General features: G+C 38.5%; 2 protein-coding genes across 2 annotated transcripts; both read left to right on the forward strand.

The window, feature by feature from the left end:
- The first annotated feature begins 144 nt into the window (after nucleotides 1-144).
- On the forward strand, nucleotides 145-2210 carry camk2n1 (calcium/calmodulin dependent protein kinase II inhibitor 1). The gene is made up of 2 exons (XM_026935182.3): nucleotides 145-724; nucleotides 1095-2210. The coding sequence occupies exons 1-2, from the start codon at nucleotides 553-555 to the stop codon at nucleotides 1157-1159; spliced, it is 237 nt and encodes a 78-aa protein (XP_026790983.3). The 5' UTR covers nucleotides 145-552; the 3' UTR covers nucleotides 1160-2210.
- Nucleotides 2211-10230: 8020 nt separating this feature from the next.
- ddx19b (DEAD-box helicase 19b) lies at nucleotides 10231-17047 on the forward strand. The gene is made up of 12 exons (XM_026935384.3): nucleotides 10231-10486; nucleotides 11062-11116; nucleotides 11329-11376; nucleotides 11498-11633; nucleotides 11715-11807; nucleotides 12595-12697; nucleotides 13468-13582; nucleotides 14146-14323; nucleotides 14665-14902; nucleotides 14992-15154; nucleotides 15633-15824; nucleotides 16455-17047. Exons 1-12 carry the CDS (start codon nucleotides 10430-10432, stop codon nucleotides 16514-16516), a joined length of 1440 nt encoding a protein of 479 aa, XP_026791185.1. The 5' UTR covers nucleotides 10231-10429; the 3' UTR covers nucleotides 16517-17047.
- The last annotated feature ends 1308 nt before the right edge of the window (nucleotides 17048-18355 follow it).

Consider the following 18355-nt stretch of genomic DNA (forward strand, 5'->3'; position numbering starts at 1 on the left):
TTTGTTTTGCATCGCTTCCCCATTTGCATGCAATTCTCAGGTGTGTTTTTTTTTTCCCCGGCGCCACGCTCCAGCCCCCGTGAGCCTGGCGCGCGCGCTGACACACACACAGACACACACACACGCGCGCACCTCTGCCGAAACGGACGCTCCCGCTCTCAACGAGTTTCCGCGTTCGGAAAACCCTCCAGAAAAGCGGAATAATCCGTCAGCCTTCCTTTGTTGGAAAAATAAATAAATAAATAGATAGATAGATAAATAAAACGTGTAATTTTTTTTTAGCCCCACGTACGGGGGCGTGCACACCGCTCGCGGAAAGACAGAAGAGCGCGAGGGAGGGAGAAGGCGAGTGAGAAGGAGAGCGCGCGCGCTGAAGTGCCGAACGGTCGCGGAAAAAGGCTCGCCGCGTCGCGCGCGTGTCTATGCGTGTGTGTGTGTGCGTGCGTGCGTGCGCGTGTGTTTTTTTTGTCCTCGCTCGCGAAGAGAACGAGAGGAGGGAGGGTTAAACGGAACGGCAGCTGCGGTTTGCGCGCCTGGCTTCGTGCTTTCAGCATGTCGGAGGTGCTGCCATACAGCGAGGAGAAAATGGCTCATTACGGGAACGACGGCGACGACGAGGATCACCTCTCGTTCACCTGTCGCCTGCAGGACACCAACAACTTCTTCAGCGGCAACCAGAACAAGCGACCACCCAAGCTTGGCCAGATTGGGAGAAGCAAACGAGGTAACGGATTTTTGTTGTGCGCCACGCTTAAAAAAAAAGAAAAAAAAAAGAAAGAAAAAGGCTTATGATGTTTTCCTGTTCATGTTCATGTTCACGCGCTTCATGCGTTTGGTGCGCAATTCTTCATGCGCCATTCATGTCCCAGTGCATTCAGTGTTTGCATTCTGCCTGAATTCCTGACATGACAGATATTTCCCCCTGTCTTGACATCACTCAGACATAAGAAATGGTTGTACCACCTTTAAAATCTATCTTTGAGCCATCCATGTGCATGGATCTGTTAGAGAGAATGAGAAGTAGGATAGAACATATGAGCATGCAGTGCATCCAAACCCCCATGTCAACTCTTCTCCTCTCTGCCTTTTGACAGTCGAGGAAGATGGTGATGCCGAGGCGCTGGAGAAGACGGCGGACAAGTCGTCCTCGTCTGCGTGAGCGGATTCCAAAGACACTTGACCTTTGATGTGTGTACCCAAAGACATTGTAAAGAAGCACCCCCTCTCCCAGCCGGCAACCAAGCACGTCACATTCTCTTGCTCTCCGACCCCCTCTTTCCATCAAACAGGGATGGCTGATGGACAATGCAGCGGGCATGCATGGGAATCTGGACGAAAGGGGCCCAGGAATGGGAAGGGAATACTGTGTTTTCCAAACTTCATTCGAGCTATGTGCAATGAGGGGGGCACTGCCTTGTTAACCGAGGCCGGCCCGTCCTCCCGGGATATAATGAAGCAATTAGAGTGACTGAGCAAATTGTACCATTAACATCGAACCAGTATCTTCTTCCCCAAGCTGTAGTTCAAGGCTTAGCTGAGTCTCTGGCTGATGATGTTAATGGTAAAATAGCAATGTCAACTTCTCTTCCACGGTGAATTTCAAAAGGAGATTCACTATGTATTTAAGATAAAAAGGCTATTTATTAAATCTTTGGATACCTTTTTTGCAGTGTTGGAGGTCTGAGCAAATTTTATAGAGAATGACAGGAAAATACTGATTTTCCTTTTATGCTTTTTGTTTTGGATGTAGCTTGACTAAGGGATTACCATGGTCTACCCCTAGAATACCCTCCCTCTTCTCCCACCCCAAACTCAACCCCCTTTCTTGCTATTTCATGCATTTGATGTTTCTAAGCTGACAAGGGTTAGATCAGGTATATCGAGTTAAAAAAAAAAAACAAAACAGAAACCTTACTGTCGCATTATGATTATTATTGTACTACATATTTACCGTAGGTGTGCCAAATAATCATGACAGAAATATGTATTTCTGTGCTCTCTTCACACGCACAGTTTTATTAATATTCGGTGTTCATGTTTACAGGGCTTTTTTCATACTAGTGATGTACTTTAGTCATGCATGACGAACCTGACGACCTCAAGAGAATCTTATATAACGGCTAATGTTGTGTTGATTTCACAGGAAAAAAAAAGTTTCTACGGGAATATCTGTAATATTAAAGATTTTGAGAAATGGAATGAAAAAACCATTGTTTTTGTCACAAATGTTTCTGTCTCTCAGGCTTGCTAATGCTGTGTTTGGCTTCCAGTAAATATGTGTGTGTGTGTCTGTGTTAGTGTGTGTGTGTGTGTGTGAATCCAGGGGATGTGACATTTCCGTAGTCACTGAACGTGTTGAATGATTCATGTTATGGGAAGTGCCTTTGTCGAAGTGAAGCATTTTAAAGGCGGTTGTCTGAGATCACAAACAAATAAATAAATACACAGGAGGGAAAATATCATTTGCAGAAGGTCCATAGAAGGATGCTGGCATGGAGCTTCTCGGGCTTCTGCCACTCCTTTACCAGTCTGGGCTTCACACTCATTCAAAGCACATGGACTGGATAGGCTGCCATGGCAACAGATGCACCTTGCGCTCAGCACTGTCGAAAGCTACGCTGTAGGAAAAGCAGGAACGATCACGCCTAGTGTGTCCTCTCCCCAGCAGTGCCCATTTTCTGTTCAACAATAGTTGTGATGTGAGCATTGCACTGCCATCGATTTAAGATTTTTATAGTGTTTTCCACACAAAAATTCTCAACTAAGCTGTCAGTGAGTTTGTTTTTGTTTTTTTTGCTTGGGGGTTTACTGGCATTCTTAAAAGGTTGAACTGAAACTGGTATTTGAATGACTGTCACAGAAGGCTCACATGCTATAAATAGTGAATTGTAATTAAAACAAAAAGAGAAGTACCCTTTTAACAGTCAAGCACAAAGGTCAGTGAGGGGTCAAACTGGCATCAGGAGTTCTTCTTGAACAGTCACAATTAGGGAGTATGAAGTGATACGAAGATGGAAGCGAGAATAGCATTTAGCTCTCATCAGGAGCCCTTACGTAATGCTCCGGGGAAGTCACCCCACCCCACCGTGGCGCACAGCAAAAGCACTGTGTTAGAGACATGCAAATATTGCGATACTGAGTGCGATTTGCATTTCGCTGCATGCCTTTTGGCGTGGTGCATGGGGCCACCCTCTCAAAGATGAATGGGAGTACCCCTTTCCACCAAAAAGAGTGAGTCACTTAGCAAAAAATAAAAATAAAAAAAAAGGTTGCCGGGCAAAGCGGGGTAATGGGCCAGAAGAGGAACCTATTTGGGTGGTTTCCCAAACAATACGGGGAAAGTTTCGAGGGTGCCATTATTGGTTAATGATAATAACCACACACACGTTGTTGGAATTTTAAAAAGTGTACAGGTCCATTTTTGTTTTCAGGGTTACAAACAATATACTGTAAATGTAGCTTTAAAGTGTATTAAAATCCAGTTATATTCCATTGGAAATGCATTCTATATTCACTTTAACAGGTAACTAAAAGTGTACAAAGGTACAAAAGGTGTCCCCTTGAAGCTAACACCAGGGAATCACTGAACTGCAAAAGAGAAGCCTACAAGATCCAGTTTCGTACCTTCTGAATTTCTGAATGTGCAGTATGAAATGGACATAATGTTATATATGAGGATAAGTTTCTCCAGAACCCTTTAGATCCTCCAAGATCTAAATCTTTCATAGCCTCCGATTTCATGAGAGAGCAAGATTTGATCATTTAAATACACCCCAAATCCATTATTCCATGATCATTATCCATTATTTCCAGAAAGAGGTTTCTGTCTGTGATAAAACAGTGATAAAGCAGCGTTGAGCTGTTTTACTTCGAAGACATCTCATATAGGATTTGTGGATTTGTATGGAGGGCTGCTTGTTGTTTTGAAGCCGAGGGAAGCGAGCGCGCTCTGCATGTACACCGTGCATGCCAGATAGAGACACGCTGTTGGCTGACTGGACTGTTTCCATGGCAACCATTACAGGTTTCAGCTCCGCTTGCTGCTGCAAAGTCATGGGAGGGGGGGGATTTGGAGGGGGGGATGTGATGGGGTAGCATACAAGAGAAGTTTTCAGAGAGAGAGAGAAAGAGAGAGAGAGAGAGGTGTTTTTGTTTTTTGGTGCAGAGGCTTCAAAAGGAAATGTCGGTGTCTGGATAATGATGTGCTAACTACATACTATGTCTTGTGTCTCGTTAGTCTTTAGTATGTATGAGTGTGTGAGTGTGCATCATTTACATACAGGTGACAGTCCATGGAAATGAGAAAGACACTGTGTTTTATTAAAGGCTTCATCTTTCAGGCTCTGGAGATGAAATTATGACAGTGTCTCTGTGTGCAGGGTAAGATGCTCTCATCTCATAGAATGAAACTGGATTTAGTTCTTTATTCACGGCAAAAAAAATAAAAAAATAGGAGGCAGCGTCCCTCAACTGTGTATGTGGATAGAATAATCTAGATTGCATTTGCATTCGCCTCAATGCTCACTATACAGAAAACAAGGCTCATGATGGGAGGACTTATAAAACAACCTTAAGTCTAGCCATGAATGTGAAGAAAAAATAGCCATCCCAACTGTGAAACACAATTTGTTGTATTGTATATACTAGCAGAAAAGTTGTCCTTCTTTAATTTGTCTTAGCAAATTGACTCTTTTTTTAAGGCGAATCTATAAGAATAAGCCTCAAACCTTCTAACATGGAAAGACAAAACTGATCACCCATCCCATACCGTGTAGTATCTACAGAAATGATCATAACCCACTGCACATGATTAAACAGAGTGGTCCTTTTGTCTTCATGCCACAAGATGGCTGCGGAGTCTACGTGAGTCTCCTGAATAAAAGATGCTGGCCCAGATGGATGTCCACCATCGGCCTCCTGCACTCCGGTTATGGCAATAAGCCAGAAAAAAACTACAGGCACGTGGACACACGTTCACCAGTTCCTGCTGGTGCTTAGAACAAAAATGACTCGTGTCCCTGCTAATAAATCCCAATTTACAGCTAAATGACTTTTCCTGGATGTATATGACTCATCACCTAGACAAATAATCAGTAAAGCAAGAATCTGGTCAATATAAAAACTAGTTCACAGTAACATGTAATAACCAGCAGCGCTGATGAAAAATGTTCTTGATTATTCATGTATTAGTTATGGACAGTGGTCTCAATAGTGAGAGAAGCTGACGACGTGTTAAGTGTCAACTCTATAAAGGAAGCGATGCATTATTGAGAGAGTAATAAGGCAGGACTGGCTGTGTGTTATTGGAGAATGATTGCTCGTGTCAGAGGCTGATAAAACAAATGACCCGCTCTTTACCAGATGCACAAGTCTTGAGTTGTTCAATTTCTCATATTATTGCAAAAAAATTGTCGTTCTTTCAACAGAGAGAGTCAAATATGGCTAAAATTCTGAGCTGTGTGGGAAAACACTAGTGAAAAACACAGAGGAAGAGCTTTGGTGTCATTTTTTTTATTACTCACATGTACAAATAAGAAGTCAGTAAAAGTATGAAAAAGTATGAACTCCAATTTGCAGATGTGACAGAGTGTGAACTCTTAACTATGGTGGCCTGTAAGTGGAAAGCTAACACGTTAACAAACCAAAGACAAAACAGCAAATCCAGAAATACACAAACATTAACTCAAAACAGAAGAAGGTCAGATTCTCATTGCTGATTGGACACGGCATATGTACAGGAGGTTCAGGGGAGGGGCCCTAAAAGCAGAGGGAGTCAACTCTGAAATAATTATTATATTCCATATGGTGGCAAATCAGCACTCGAGAAAAAAAAAGAACACATTTTCTTAAAAACATTGCCCTTAAGGCACTGGAGCAAGTGTCCCATGTGGAGTTTTTTTCTACAAGGTGGAACAAGGTGTGATTGACACTGGAGAAATAACAAGCAAGACAGACTTTAGCTGTATAACATAGTCATGTAACGTTATTCAGAAGATTGCTTTTGTATAATGTTAATATTATCATCCTCATCGTGAGGAGTATTTCTTCCTTCTGAATGCAAAACAAAAGCAAAAATGTGTTTCTGAATTTGCGATGTGTTTTTGGTTTTGCTGTTGTGTTTTGGTTTTACTGTTGTGTATTGATTTTACTGTTATGTATTGATTTTGCTGTTGTGTTTCAGTATTACTGTTGTGTTTCGGTTTTGCTGTGGTGTTTTTGTTTTTGATGTTTTTTTGGTTTTGCTGTTGTGTCTCGGTTTTGCTGTTGTGTTTCGGTTTTGCTGTTGTGCTTTTGTTTTTGATGTGTTTTTGGTTTTGCCGTTGTGTCTCGGTTTTACTGTTGTGTATTGATTTTTCTGCTGTGTTTCAGTTTTACTGTTGTGTTTCGGTTTTGCTGTGGTGTTTTTGGTTTTGATGTTGTGTTTTGGTTTTACTGTTGTCTGTTGATTTTACTGTTGTGCGTTTGATTTTGCTGTTTGCTTTTGGTTTTGATGTTTTTTGGTTTTGAGGTTGTGTTTTTGGTTTTGAGGTGTTTTTCGTTTTGCTGTTGTGTTTTGGGTTTGATGTGTTTTTTTGGTTTTGCTGTTGTGCTTTTGGTTTTGATATGTTTTGGTTTTGCTGTTGTGTTTTTGGTTTTGATGTTATGTTTTTGGTTTTACTGTTGTGTTTTTGGTTTTGATGTTATGTTTTTGGTTTTGCTGTTGTGTTTTTGGTTTTGAGGTGTTTTTCATTTTGCTGTTGTGTTTTGGTTTTGATATGTTTAGGTTTTGCTGTTGTGTTTTTCATTTTGCTGATTGAATTTGGTTTTGATGTGTTTTTAGTTTTACTGTTGCGCTTTTGGTTTTTATGTGTTTTTGGTTTTTATGTGTTTTTGGTTTTGCTGTTGTGTTTTTGGTTTTGCTGTTGTGTTTTTGGTTTTGATATGTTTTGGTTTTGCTGTTGTGCTTTTGGTTTCGCCTTGTGTTTGTTGTGTTTTTGCGTTTGCTATTGTGTTTTGCACTTACGGGCCACCGTAGTTCAAGCCACTCTCTCAGTTCGACCTCTCAGAGTGTCCACTACAGATCTTTGCATTATAATTTCTATCTAAAAATCTTAAAATGATCAAGCAATGAGGCTCTAAAGATTTTCACAGATGTGGTTATAAAGATGACTGAAATGAATTCCATCCTCTTTTATTACACCATCTGTTATAGCATGGTGTCCCAGTACACAGTGTTCAGTGAAATGAAGCCATTTAAACTGAACACAAGTGCATCCACAGTATAAAAAACTGTATTAAATCTATATGTCAGGATGTTTGTGCAGTTACATTTATTGTAGAAAGATAAAAACACTGGATCAAAAGATTTAAAATCTTACATCTCCTTATCTATTAAAAGATATATAATCTCAATGTCACCCTGAAGTTTCCTAATCTTCCTAAATAACAAAAGAATTTTCATGATTTTTTTTTTATCTTCAGTAACACCTTTTTTTTATCTTCAGTAACACTTGTGAAAATTCTGGGGAAAAAAAACCCCAAAACATTTGGATACTAGTTTAAATATAATTGTCTTAAAGACAAAGGTTTACTTGAAATTTGGTTCTAAGACAAATGTACATTTTGAAGTTAACACCCATGCAAAAAAATTCTTTTCAAAATGTCCTTTTTAATATATTTGCTTTTTGCTTAAAATTAAATTATTTCCCTAAACCTGTAGTTTTCCTTTAGAACTGCGGAAGTTATTTAGGAGCTTTAATACAAGTCTCCTGGGTGAAGTTCCCTCATGAGGCTGATTAAGAAGATGCCAAGGGTGTGTAAAGCTTCACCAGGGACACTATTAAGAGATTTATTCATTTATTCATTCATTCATCTTTATCTTCAGTGCATTTGTTCTCTCAGTGGTAAAGCGGGTCATGCTGTTATTCATGACTTTCTTAAGAAATCCACAGTTATGAAAATAATCACACGTGTCCTTACTTTTCTGGAGGAAGTCTGCATTTTCAGTGCAAACATATTTCAGTGTCAGTAGCTGTGATTAAGGAATTCAAAGTTTTCAAAATGGAGTCTTCTGACGTCAATGATACATCTAAATAAAAAATTCAGGATGGAGTGTGGAGAAAGAGGAAGTAAAAAGCTGAAACTCTTGATCTGTGCAGCTAGCAACACAAAGTATTTCAAGAATACACCTAAGGAATAGTGTGTATACAGTGTAAAGTGTGTAAAGTGTTAAAAAAATAACTTTTTCTCAACAGATCCAATGAAGGAGGTTCCACTTCAGTGCCCAGTTTAGTGTTTCACAGAATTACAGCAGGTAGACCCTTTTCCAGTCATGCATCAAGAAACTTGTAGAGCTCTCGATGCATGTTCATTAGGGATGACTGTGTATATGTACACAGAAGAAATAAAGGGTTGCTTTTTGATAACAAATGTATGATTGGTCAATGGGTCTTGTTTGAACGTTGTGGGCCTGCTGTTTATAGTACAACTGACTTCCTCCTTGAAAATTGAACAGTAAATAAATAGAAAAATCCCTTTGTGTTGTGCTTGTTCATAATATTAACACTATTACACACTTGATTCTGAAACATCTAGAAGATTAGGGTTTATGCACATCTCTTTTTAGTTGATTTTAGTTCAGCTTTTAACACTCCTCTGCTCCATTTACTACTGAATAAACTGAAACAGATGAGCATTAACCCTTTTATCATTAAATGATACCATTCTTGCCTGTCAGGTCACATGCAGCACGTAAAATTTAACAACACCCTGTGGTACTTCAAATTATTAGTCTGAAATAACAAAATTTGCCCAGTGGTGTGACTATAATTGCCTCACATTAAATGTGAGTAAAACAAAAGAGACGGTGTTTGATCCAAAGGCAGTAGGAGACTATAGCCAGGTAATTATCCACAACACTCACGTTAACCAGGTATGTTCCTACAGATATCTCAGTGTCCATATTTATAATGCATTCACAGGGAAAACCCATGTTGATATTCTGTGTTGCAGATTATAGCAAAGACTATTTTTTTAAGAAAGCATGAAGTGTATGGAATCAGTTTAATTAGTTATGGCTTACAGGCATGGTATGGCAGTCTTTCTGTTCAGTCAAAATCTCAGATCACTTCCATAGTAAAGACAGCAATGAAAGTCATAGGAAAAAAGTCTCTCCAGTCCATCATTGAATGTGTTTTGCTCAGAGGAGTTAGAAAATAGTGGCAGACCCATCCCATGTCCTTCACTCTGAGTACCAGCTGCTACCCTCTGGCAGAAGGTATAGAGTGCCAAGGTACAAATTAATAGTTTTAAAAATTAGTTTGTGCCTGCTTCAATAAAGATTTTAAACTGCAATTCTTTTAGACTGTGTAACTTTATAGAAATGTGAAAAAACAATGAAGCTGTGCACACATTGTGGGAGTTCTAATTATGAGGTAGTGCATTATCTGTGGGACTGTGCAGTAACTGGCAACAATTATTGGACTGTGCAATAACTGTGGGACTGTGCAACAATTATGGGACTGTGCAATAACTGTGGAGTTGTGTAACAATAATGGGGCTGTGCAGGGCTAAGCAATAGGGTGGCTTTGTAGGCTGGCAAGCTGTGAAACTCTCATTTTAACTCAAACACTTATTTGAAATTGTGATTTTTTCCCCCTGTCAAGCCACATACCTCTGCGATCAGATGCAATTTAAAGTCTCTACTCCAAATAATTTCTAAATTATTAATCAATATATACTAAGATGTGATCTTTCATGGTGCAGGATTCATCACAGACTTTTAAGGGTTTTCTAAAATACAGCAGATGACATCAATACATTTATAAGCCTGACCTACACACAGCAACCTGCTGGATTTTTTAATCAGCTTTTTCCCCCTAAGGTAAATAGTCTATCGCTGATATTATAATTTTAATCATTTAACTAATAATTAATGTTTTTAATCATTATGCTACTCATTTCCTGGCATGTTGCAAGCAAACCTTTAAATATTGTGATATTAGGAATGGTGGAAATATTATAAGTATATAATATCTGATGTGATATAATATTATACCAGTATCTATCTTTACTTTAAAAAAGTGATCTCTTTTTATATAAGCCTTTTATATATTTTCCCCCTATACTACTTAAATGCTAAAATAATAATAATAATAATAATAATAATAATAGGCAAAAAAATACAAATTAAAAAAAAAAAAAAAAAAAAAAACGGCACCCCTGCATGGCTTTATAACCGGTAATAGGAACCATTAGAGTTGACGGACTTGTTTCTCCCCGGAGGTATGTGAGTGCAGCGCACCTTGTGAGAAGTCAGCACGCCATTGTATGAATTGGCTTTATTTGAGCACTTTTTAAAAGAAATCGAACCTGTCTGAGTTTAGCGACAAGTCGGAGAACTCAGAAACTTTTATTTTAAAGCAGAAATATTTTAATTTGATTGACGGACATGGCTACGGATTCCTGGGCTCAGGCTGTGGATCAACAAGAAGCTGCAGCTGAGTCGGTAAGCGCGAGGTTCCTTTCCTAAAATTAATGTGTACATATTCGAGTTTTTAATAATAAACCCTTTATATTTTGGTAAATCGAACACTCCGAAGTTAACCATTTATTATCCCAGTACTTGGCTAACTTTGTGAACTCCGGCTAAAGTGAAAGTTTATGAGGCTAGAGCTAATAAAGCTAGTATGCTAGCTGGCTATCTGTTACTCATGCCAACTTTCACTTTGGGTTATAAATGCTAGAGAATTTGTGTGTATTGTTATTAATTCACAGCTTTTAATTACAATTAAGAATTCAATTTTTGTGTGTTTCATACCGGAAGCTTTAAATATTGTAAACAGGTTTTTAGTTTAGTGTTTAGCTCGCTAGGTAATGAAGCAGTCTGGCGGAGTCACAAATGGCTTCCTCGTGGACGAGTAGTGCACTATGTAGGGTGCAAAAGAATTACTCTTTATTGTATGAAGTGGGATTGTATAGGGACGTTTTTTTTTGTTTTTTTTTCGGGATTATATTAATAATTGTCTGTATTAATATGTTTAAATTAGTTTAAATCGCCTTAACGCTTTTTTTATTCGACAGATAAGCAACCTTCAATTAAATGAAAAGGAAGACAAACCAAAAGCAGAGGAAAATGGTAAATGAATAGCACTTTTTTCCCCTATATATAATATTTGTAATTTTGAAATTTGTTTGTTAAAAGTTTACTTAATGTTATGATTTATTTAGCAATTTTGTTTAAAAAAAAATTATAAAAACTATACAACTTTTCCAAATGATATTGTAGTCTTTTTCTCTAAATGATGGTCCCACCACATGATTAAATCCAGTTCTCTTGATTTGAATTAGGAGCCAAGGCCGAGGGAGAAGGAGAGAAGACTGAGGAGGAAGAAAAAGGTCAGCTTTTATCCCTCCGTTCATCACTATACACTTGAATACTACTGTCTTGCACTGATCTCTATGTGAGCATTTATACTGAGTGTATATTTTACTTCTGAATGTGATGTTTGGCTTGTAGAGGACAAAGCGGCTCAGTCACTGTTGAACAAGTTGATACGAAGCAATTTAGTGAACACCACCAACCAAGTGGAAGTTCTTCAGAGGGATCCGAACTCTCCGCTTTACTCGGTCAAGTCATTTGAGGAGCTGCGATTGTGAGTTGGCGTTTGTGCAGAGGTTAAGAATTTACATCAGTGTTCTCCTTTGTATTGATGTGTGTGTAACTGTGCTTGTAGGAAACCTCAGCTACTTCAAGGTGTTTATGCCATGGGCTTCAACAGACCCTCCAAAATCCAGGAGAATGCCTTGCCCATGATGCTTGCAGAACCGTAAGTGACTTAAGCACCTAAATGATCAATAATTAGTTCAGTGAACAATTCGTTGTTGGTTAATTACACAGTCCAGAATGAGCTTCCAAGTGGATTGTAGTGAAATTATTCAACAGTTGCAACTTGCTATCTAAAGGAAACATCCTGAGAATTGTAAGACTGGTATTGGAGAATAATTATTAATCTAATTATAATATAATGTATATATTTATCTTCAAAGTGTATACTACTGTGTATATATTCACGGTCATGTTTATTTCAAGGAACCCATACTGAGCTAAAATCAAACTGTGTTAAAATAGGTGTTTGGAATTAAATTAGTTTGGCACATTTGTGGTTGTAACAGTAGGCTTTACACTGATGCCAGCTGAGGAAAAGTGTTTTCTGGAAGCCACAGCATGTTCAGATGGCAGTGCTCCAAGAGCTGAGCAACGTTGCCATCGTATCAATAGCTTGATTAAATTGTCATTATACTACATTCTACAGTACTTTTGCTGGAACCTGAATACTACAGTAGGTGTTGTGAATCTTATAAATGTCATGGGATTTTTTTTTTTTAATTTTTTTTTTTTTTTTTGGCATTTCACTCAACCGTAAATGCTTCATCAGATTTAATTTCTCTAGAGTGTCAAAGATCCAGTAATACAATTCAAAATCGGTCCTTACTAAGCCATTTCATTCCTTTGGCAATAGAGCTAATCTTGTAAAACTGGCCACTACACTTCAACTTTATTAAAAACGTCCACACTAAAGTCACAGCGTATTTCCTCTTTTTTTATATTTCCAGCCCACAGAATCTTATAGCGCAGTCTCAGTCGGGTACGGGTAAAACTGCCGCCTTCGTCCTGGCCATGCTCAGTCACGTGGATCCCAACAACAGATGGCCTCAGGTATGTCCCACGTCTTCCTTTACATCATCACGTAGGGAAACACAATCAGTTTGTTTAAACACAACCCAAAATCAGACCCGAGCTCTTGTGAAGAAAATTTTATTGTGTTTTACACACATGTATATTGACAATAAAGGCTGACCTTTATGCTTTCTTTTATTCATTAAAAAAAAAATAATGGTGTCCAGTCTGGCAGTCCCTGTCTCCAGTCGTGGCAGGGGACACGCAGACTAGACGCAGATTAACAGCCATCCAGTAAAGGGGACGTTTCCCAAGGAGGTCTTGGTCCTAAAGGCAGGATGGGACACTCATTTAAAATATTTAAATATATTTAAAAAAAAAAAAAAAAAAAAAGTACAAACTTCAACAATGAGTGGACTAATGATACAGAAGTATTACCTACTCCTACACCATTTTTTTCCCGCTTTTATATTTGAGTGCTTATTTTAAAAATTAACATTTATAACATTATATTTAACACATAATATTAATGTCCTGCTTGCAACATGGATAATGTCATAACTCCTAATGAAAACCTCAACTGATCTTAGCGTCTCTGTTGAAGATTGGTATCTGTTATAGAAATAACTAATGTTAACAGACTGACTGATGATAAACAGTGTGTGAAAGGGGCAAAGCCACAGTGAGAGCGAGAAAGGGACATAATGTGTAGCATGCTCCCCAGTATCATGAAAGAAGAATTTTGATTGTTTCACATTTTTCATCTTTCATTTTTGCCTTTCCCTTCCTGTTTTCTGTTTGTCTCGTAGTGCCTGTGTGTGTCGCCTACATACGAGCTCGCCCTCCAGACGGGCAAGGTCATCGAGCAGATGGGCAAATTTTACCCTGAAGTCCAGTTGGTGTATGCAATCCGAGGAAACAAATGTGAGCATTTTATATTTATCAGGCCATGTGCATGTTGCATGTTGCATGTTTATACTTCTATCAGTAATGAACTACTTCCAAGTATCCTTTGTTCCAAAGTATTTTTATTGAATATTTTGTCAAACATGCAACATATAATAGACATCTTTTTCATTTTTAAAACAACATCCCTATTCACAACAATTCCCCCTGTTGCACAATTATACATTTAAGCTTTCTAATATGAAAAAAATAAAAATAAATAAAAATTCTATTCCTCTGAGGTAACTGAGGGGTCCATCTTCTTTATCTGATCTAAAACATGTTGGTACAGCCTCTTATAGTGTGCCGTATTTTTTCTAAGGCCATATAATGTATTAAGTCCTTAAGCCATTGCTTGAAGGTTGGAAGGGATTTTTCTACTTCCAAGTATCCTTTAAGAGCTTGTACAGATATGCAAGTTATAGTGAAACTATAGTGTAGAGTGAATTAGGGCTTTAATATGATAAACAGATTCTGTGTAATGATGTGTTAATGATGTTTTGTATACGAAACCTGCTAATATGACATCTCTGTTTGTGCAGTGGAGAGAGGGGTGAAGCTCCAGGAGCAGATTGTGATCGGCACCCCAGGCACAGTCCTGGACTGGTGCCAAAAGCTCAAATTCATCGACCCAAAGAAAATTAAAGTGTTTGTTCTGGACGAGGCAGACGTCATGATCGCCACACAGGGTCACCAGGACCAAAGTATTCGCATCCAGAGGTGTGTATGCTCTCACTTTATCTGTACATTTGGAAGGGTGAATTATAAGGTGGTGAAATATTCTGTATTGATGCACAAAATATCTTGCATTCTGGATATGGATTTACTGTCTTGACTAAATTAGCAACCGTTCCACACAAGTGGAAATGCATTAAAAGCAGCAGATGGTTCAGAGTGGTTTAAACTGCTATAAGGTGCATAAAGAATTCTTTTTGAATAATTATAGCACTCTGAATTGAAATCTAATTGACTCATGAGGTGCCTAGAGTTTTCCAACCATAACCCACAATGTGTTAATTTGAAACTAATGTGCAATTTCTCTTCTCCCATTTATTTTCCAGGATGTTGCCCAAAACCTGCCAGATGCTCTTGTTCTCGGCCACATTCGAGGAGTCTGTGTGGAACTTCGCCAAGCGGATCATCCCCGACCCAAACATCATCAAACTGAAAAGGGAGGAGGAGACGCTGGACACCATTAAGCAGTACTACGTGATGTGCAACAGCAGGGAGGAGAAGTTCCACGCCCTGTGTAACATCTACGGTGCCATCACTATCGCACAGGCCATGATCTTCTGTCATGTACGATCAGAAACTATCCTCTCAGCTGGATGGTATCCGTCTAGTTCGTTTAGACTGAAAGTGTGAATTCTGCCTCTGTTTGTTTACAGACCAGGAAAACAGCGGGGTGGCTAGCAGGAGAGCTGTCTAGGGAGGGCCACCAGGTGGCGCTACTCAGTGGAGAGATGCAGGTGGAACAGAGAGCGGCTGTGATCGAGCGTTTCCGCAACGGCAAAGAGAAAGTCCTGGTCACTACAAACGTCTGTGCCAGAGGTGACGGCCAAATTTGAACTAAACGTTCTAGAAGAGTAATGAAATACTTTACCTGTTTTAACAATCCACTTTGAACATAAGCCCTTAGTTCAGCATATATAGTTTATTCAACATCAGCCATCATGGGTTTGTGTGATCAACAGAATGTTTAAAGAAAACTGGACAGAGAAGGGCAATAGAAAAAATGTGAAGCACCACTATGAAATAAACATTGATATGTAGCCATGGAGACACTTAGCTATCAGTAATTAGTGTTAAAAGGAAACTTATCACCATTCAGTCATGTTTGTTGCTTATCTGAATCTTTGTAAGCAAGAAACTGTATGTAACCGGATCTTTAAGATGGTCTCTGGTGCGGAGTAGGAGGATGCTTTCCTTAGCTATAGCGGCTGAAAAAATAAACAGCGGAGAAAGTGCATTTGTGGTGTGCATGATGGTGTGAACATAGCCTTAATCATCTCATCTTTTTGAATTACAGGTATCGATGTGGAGCAGGTCTCTGTGGTTATTAATTTCGATTTACCCGTGGACAAGGATGGAAACCCTGACAATGAGACGTACCTGCACCGGATCGGGCGCACAGGGAGATTTGGCAAGAGAGGGCTGGCAATCAACATGGTGGACAGCAGGTTTAGCATGAACGTTCTCAATCGCATTCAGGAGCATTTCAGTAAGTTAAACCTGTTTACTGAGCCTAATAAACCCTGTCGTAAATGAAGCACGGTTTTTTTTTATTATTTATTTATTTATTTCCCAGACTAAAGAAATATAGAAATGTGGTGATATTTAATGTTTTTTGTCCATTTGAATTGCTTTGAATAATTTAAACCTGCGTTCACACTAGCACCGACACAGTGACAGGTAACCGTCTTCAAGTGAAGACACAGAGGCAGAGTGACTAGATTTTTTTCAGTTTTATGCAAATGAGGTATGACGCTGTAAAGCGACAAATGCAAATGATTTGCTCTAGTGAATTCCTCTGACTAATCCTACAGCACGAGTTGTCTGTTGTTCCCAGACGTCACTACTTTTACAGTTTTATTTCCAGTCAGTCCCATTTGGTGTTCAAAAATAGAAACATAGAATTAACTACAACATTAAATACATTTTATTCTATTAAGATTTTGTACATTTTCGCTACTACTGTATCGTACCATAACCTAAATGTGATGCACAGGCCACGCCCACAAGAGACAAACTGCAATTGTGAACACAGATTTTACTAAACCAGGCTTTTATATCAAATCATCCAACATTTTACCCAAAGAAGCTGATATTCAAAATGTTTTTTTCCCCACAGATAAGAAAATTGAAAAACTGGACACGGATGATTTGGATGAAATCGAGAAAATAGCGAACTGAGGAGAGGGACGCCCTTCTTCAGCAGTGGTTTTATTCCTTAGGCTGGGAGTAGAACTATACGGCAGAGGACATTTATATAGGATGTGGAAATGTCTTATTTTAGATTTTCTCTTTATAGGTTTTAACATTACTGCAGTTTCACTCTTTGGACTTCTTAATAAAATCCAAATGTTTAGTTTTTTTGTCATGTGAGTAAATAAGGCGTGTAGGTCACTAGATTATATTGTGCACTGGCCACTGAGAGGGCTTTGATCAATTTAGAGAAACTATTGGCTGTTTATGTATTATGGAATGCTCATCTAGGAAAAAGGAGACACTGAGTTTTTATATTTCTGCTATGTCATGTTTAATATTTTAAAGTCTGGATACAACATTTTTAACCAAGCAAACCTCTTAATGAGGTACGGATTGTCTTCAGTTGTTTGAAGAGATTATTATAGTATTTGTTGATTTAGTACCTCAAAAACATCAGTGCTGATGGTAGCTATTTTTGGCTTTGATCACTTTACAAATAAAGTTGCCAAAGTTAAAGGTGTACAAATTCAAGTTTGTGATTAGCCAAAGTCTTGTGCCTGTACTGATTGTACCAGTACACCTTAAATTTTAAATTTAAAGTGGAATCACACAATTGTGTATTAAGGATTGTACTTACAAAGCAATATTGGTTTTTAATTAAGAAGTACAAAGAGTGAAAAATTATAATCTGTATGTCCACTTAGAATGGAAATTAAAGGGTAACATGCTGATAAAGGTGTTATTGGTGTGACGCTGTGGTGGAGCCGTACGAGGTCAGAGTGACGTATATGACTAAAGCAACTATCACGTACAAGGCTGTTTTAAAGCACACTGGGAATGGGTGTGTTTTTGGCCCATGAACATTTCCTCTGTGCTACTTCAGGGTAGTCCTTCTAGCAAATTAAGTGATACAAAATGTCTCACAATATAACTATCTTATTCATTTACATAAGTGCTTGAAGGAACAAGTCAATATGCAACTGACTATGTGAAACATTATTCATTATTCGCAATTGTCACCAGGTTGTTAATTTTATGTTTTTTTTTTTTTTAACAAATAAGACATTTATCAATTCATCCCTTAGCAGAGGTGCCAACATTACTGACAAGGAAACCCTACCAGGCAGAGAGAAAAAACTTAACCACAAAAACATTTATAGCCATGAAAGATTTAAAAAAATAAAGTCCACTCTCCTGCCAAATTGATTTCTACTGGTTCACAAGACTTGAAGGTGAAAGTTCACCTAGATGAAGTTGGCAGAAAGTCAAAGTGACCGAAGCAAATGTGTCACTTAACATCCTGTCCTTTCCCCTTCAGTGAATAGTTTTTTTTTCTGCTGGGTGAATTTTATTTGCATTTTGTGTGTCCACTGCTTTAACCGTGAAAGCGTAAGTGTTGTTTTCAGAAGTTGCTGAAGTGCGAGGTCAAAAACCAAACACTGCAGCTTAAACAGTACATGTTGGCACCTCTGCTTTATTTATCAATCAGCATAATCTTTGATAATTAGGAAAAAAAAAAACGCTGCCTGCAAGAAACATTCCTGTTTGTTTTCAGGGTTTAAACATTCATGTCCCTCTCGATTAGAGGTGTGTTTACACAAGCTGCGTAGCATGCAAATGGACTCGAAACTGAAATAAAAACTCACATTCTGTGTGCTGAGACTACAGGAATGAGCTCAAACACTTCCTGATGTGGCCTCTCCGTTCACACGAACATTTCTCTAGTTGATAGTTGTGGCGCACGAGTGTTTTTCTCTCTCAAATGAAATAAATAATTAGCGCTTTGAATGATCATGGTGTCATTACGTCCCCGAGGATGACACA

The sequence above is a fragment of the Pangasianodon hypophthalmus genome, chromosome 20, assembly GCF_027358585.1.
Source record: "Pangasianodon hypophthalmus isolate fPanHyp1 chromosome 20, fPanHyp1.pri, whole genome shotgun sequence".
Lineage (NCBI taxonomy): Eukaryota > Metazoa > Chordata > Actinopteri > Siluriformes > Pangasiidae > Pangasianodon > Pangasianodon hypophthalmus.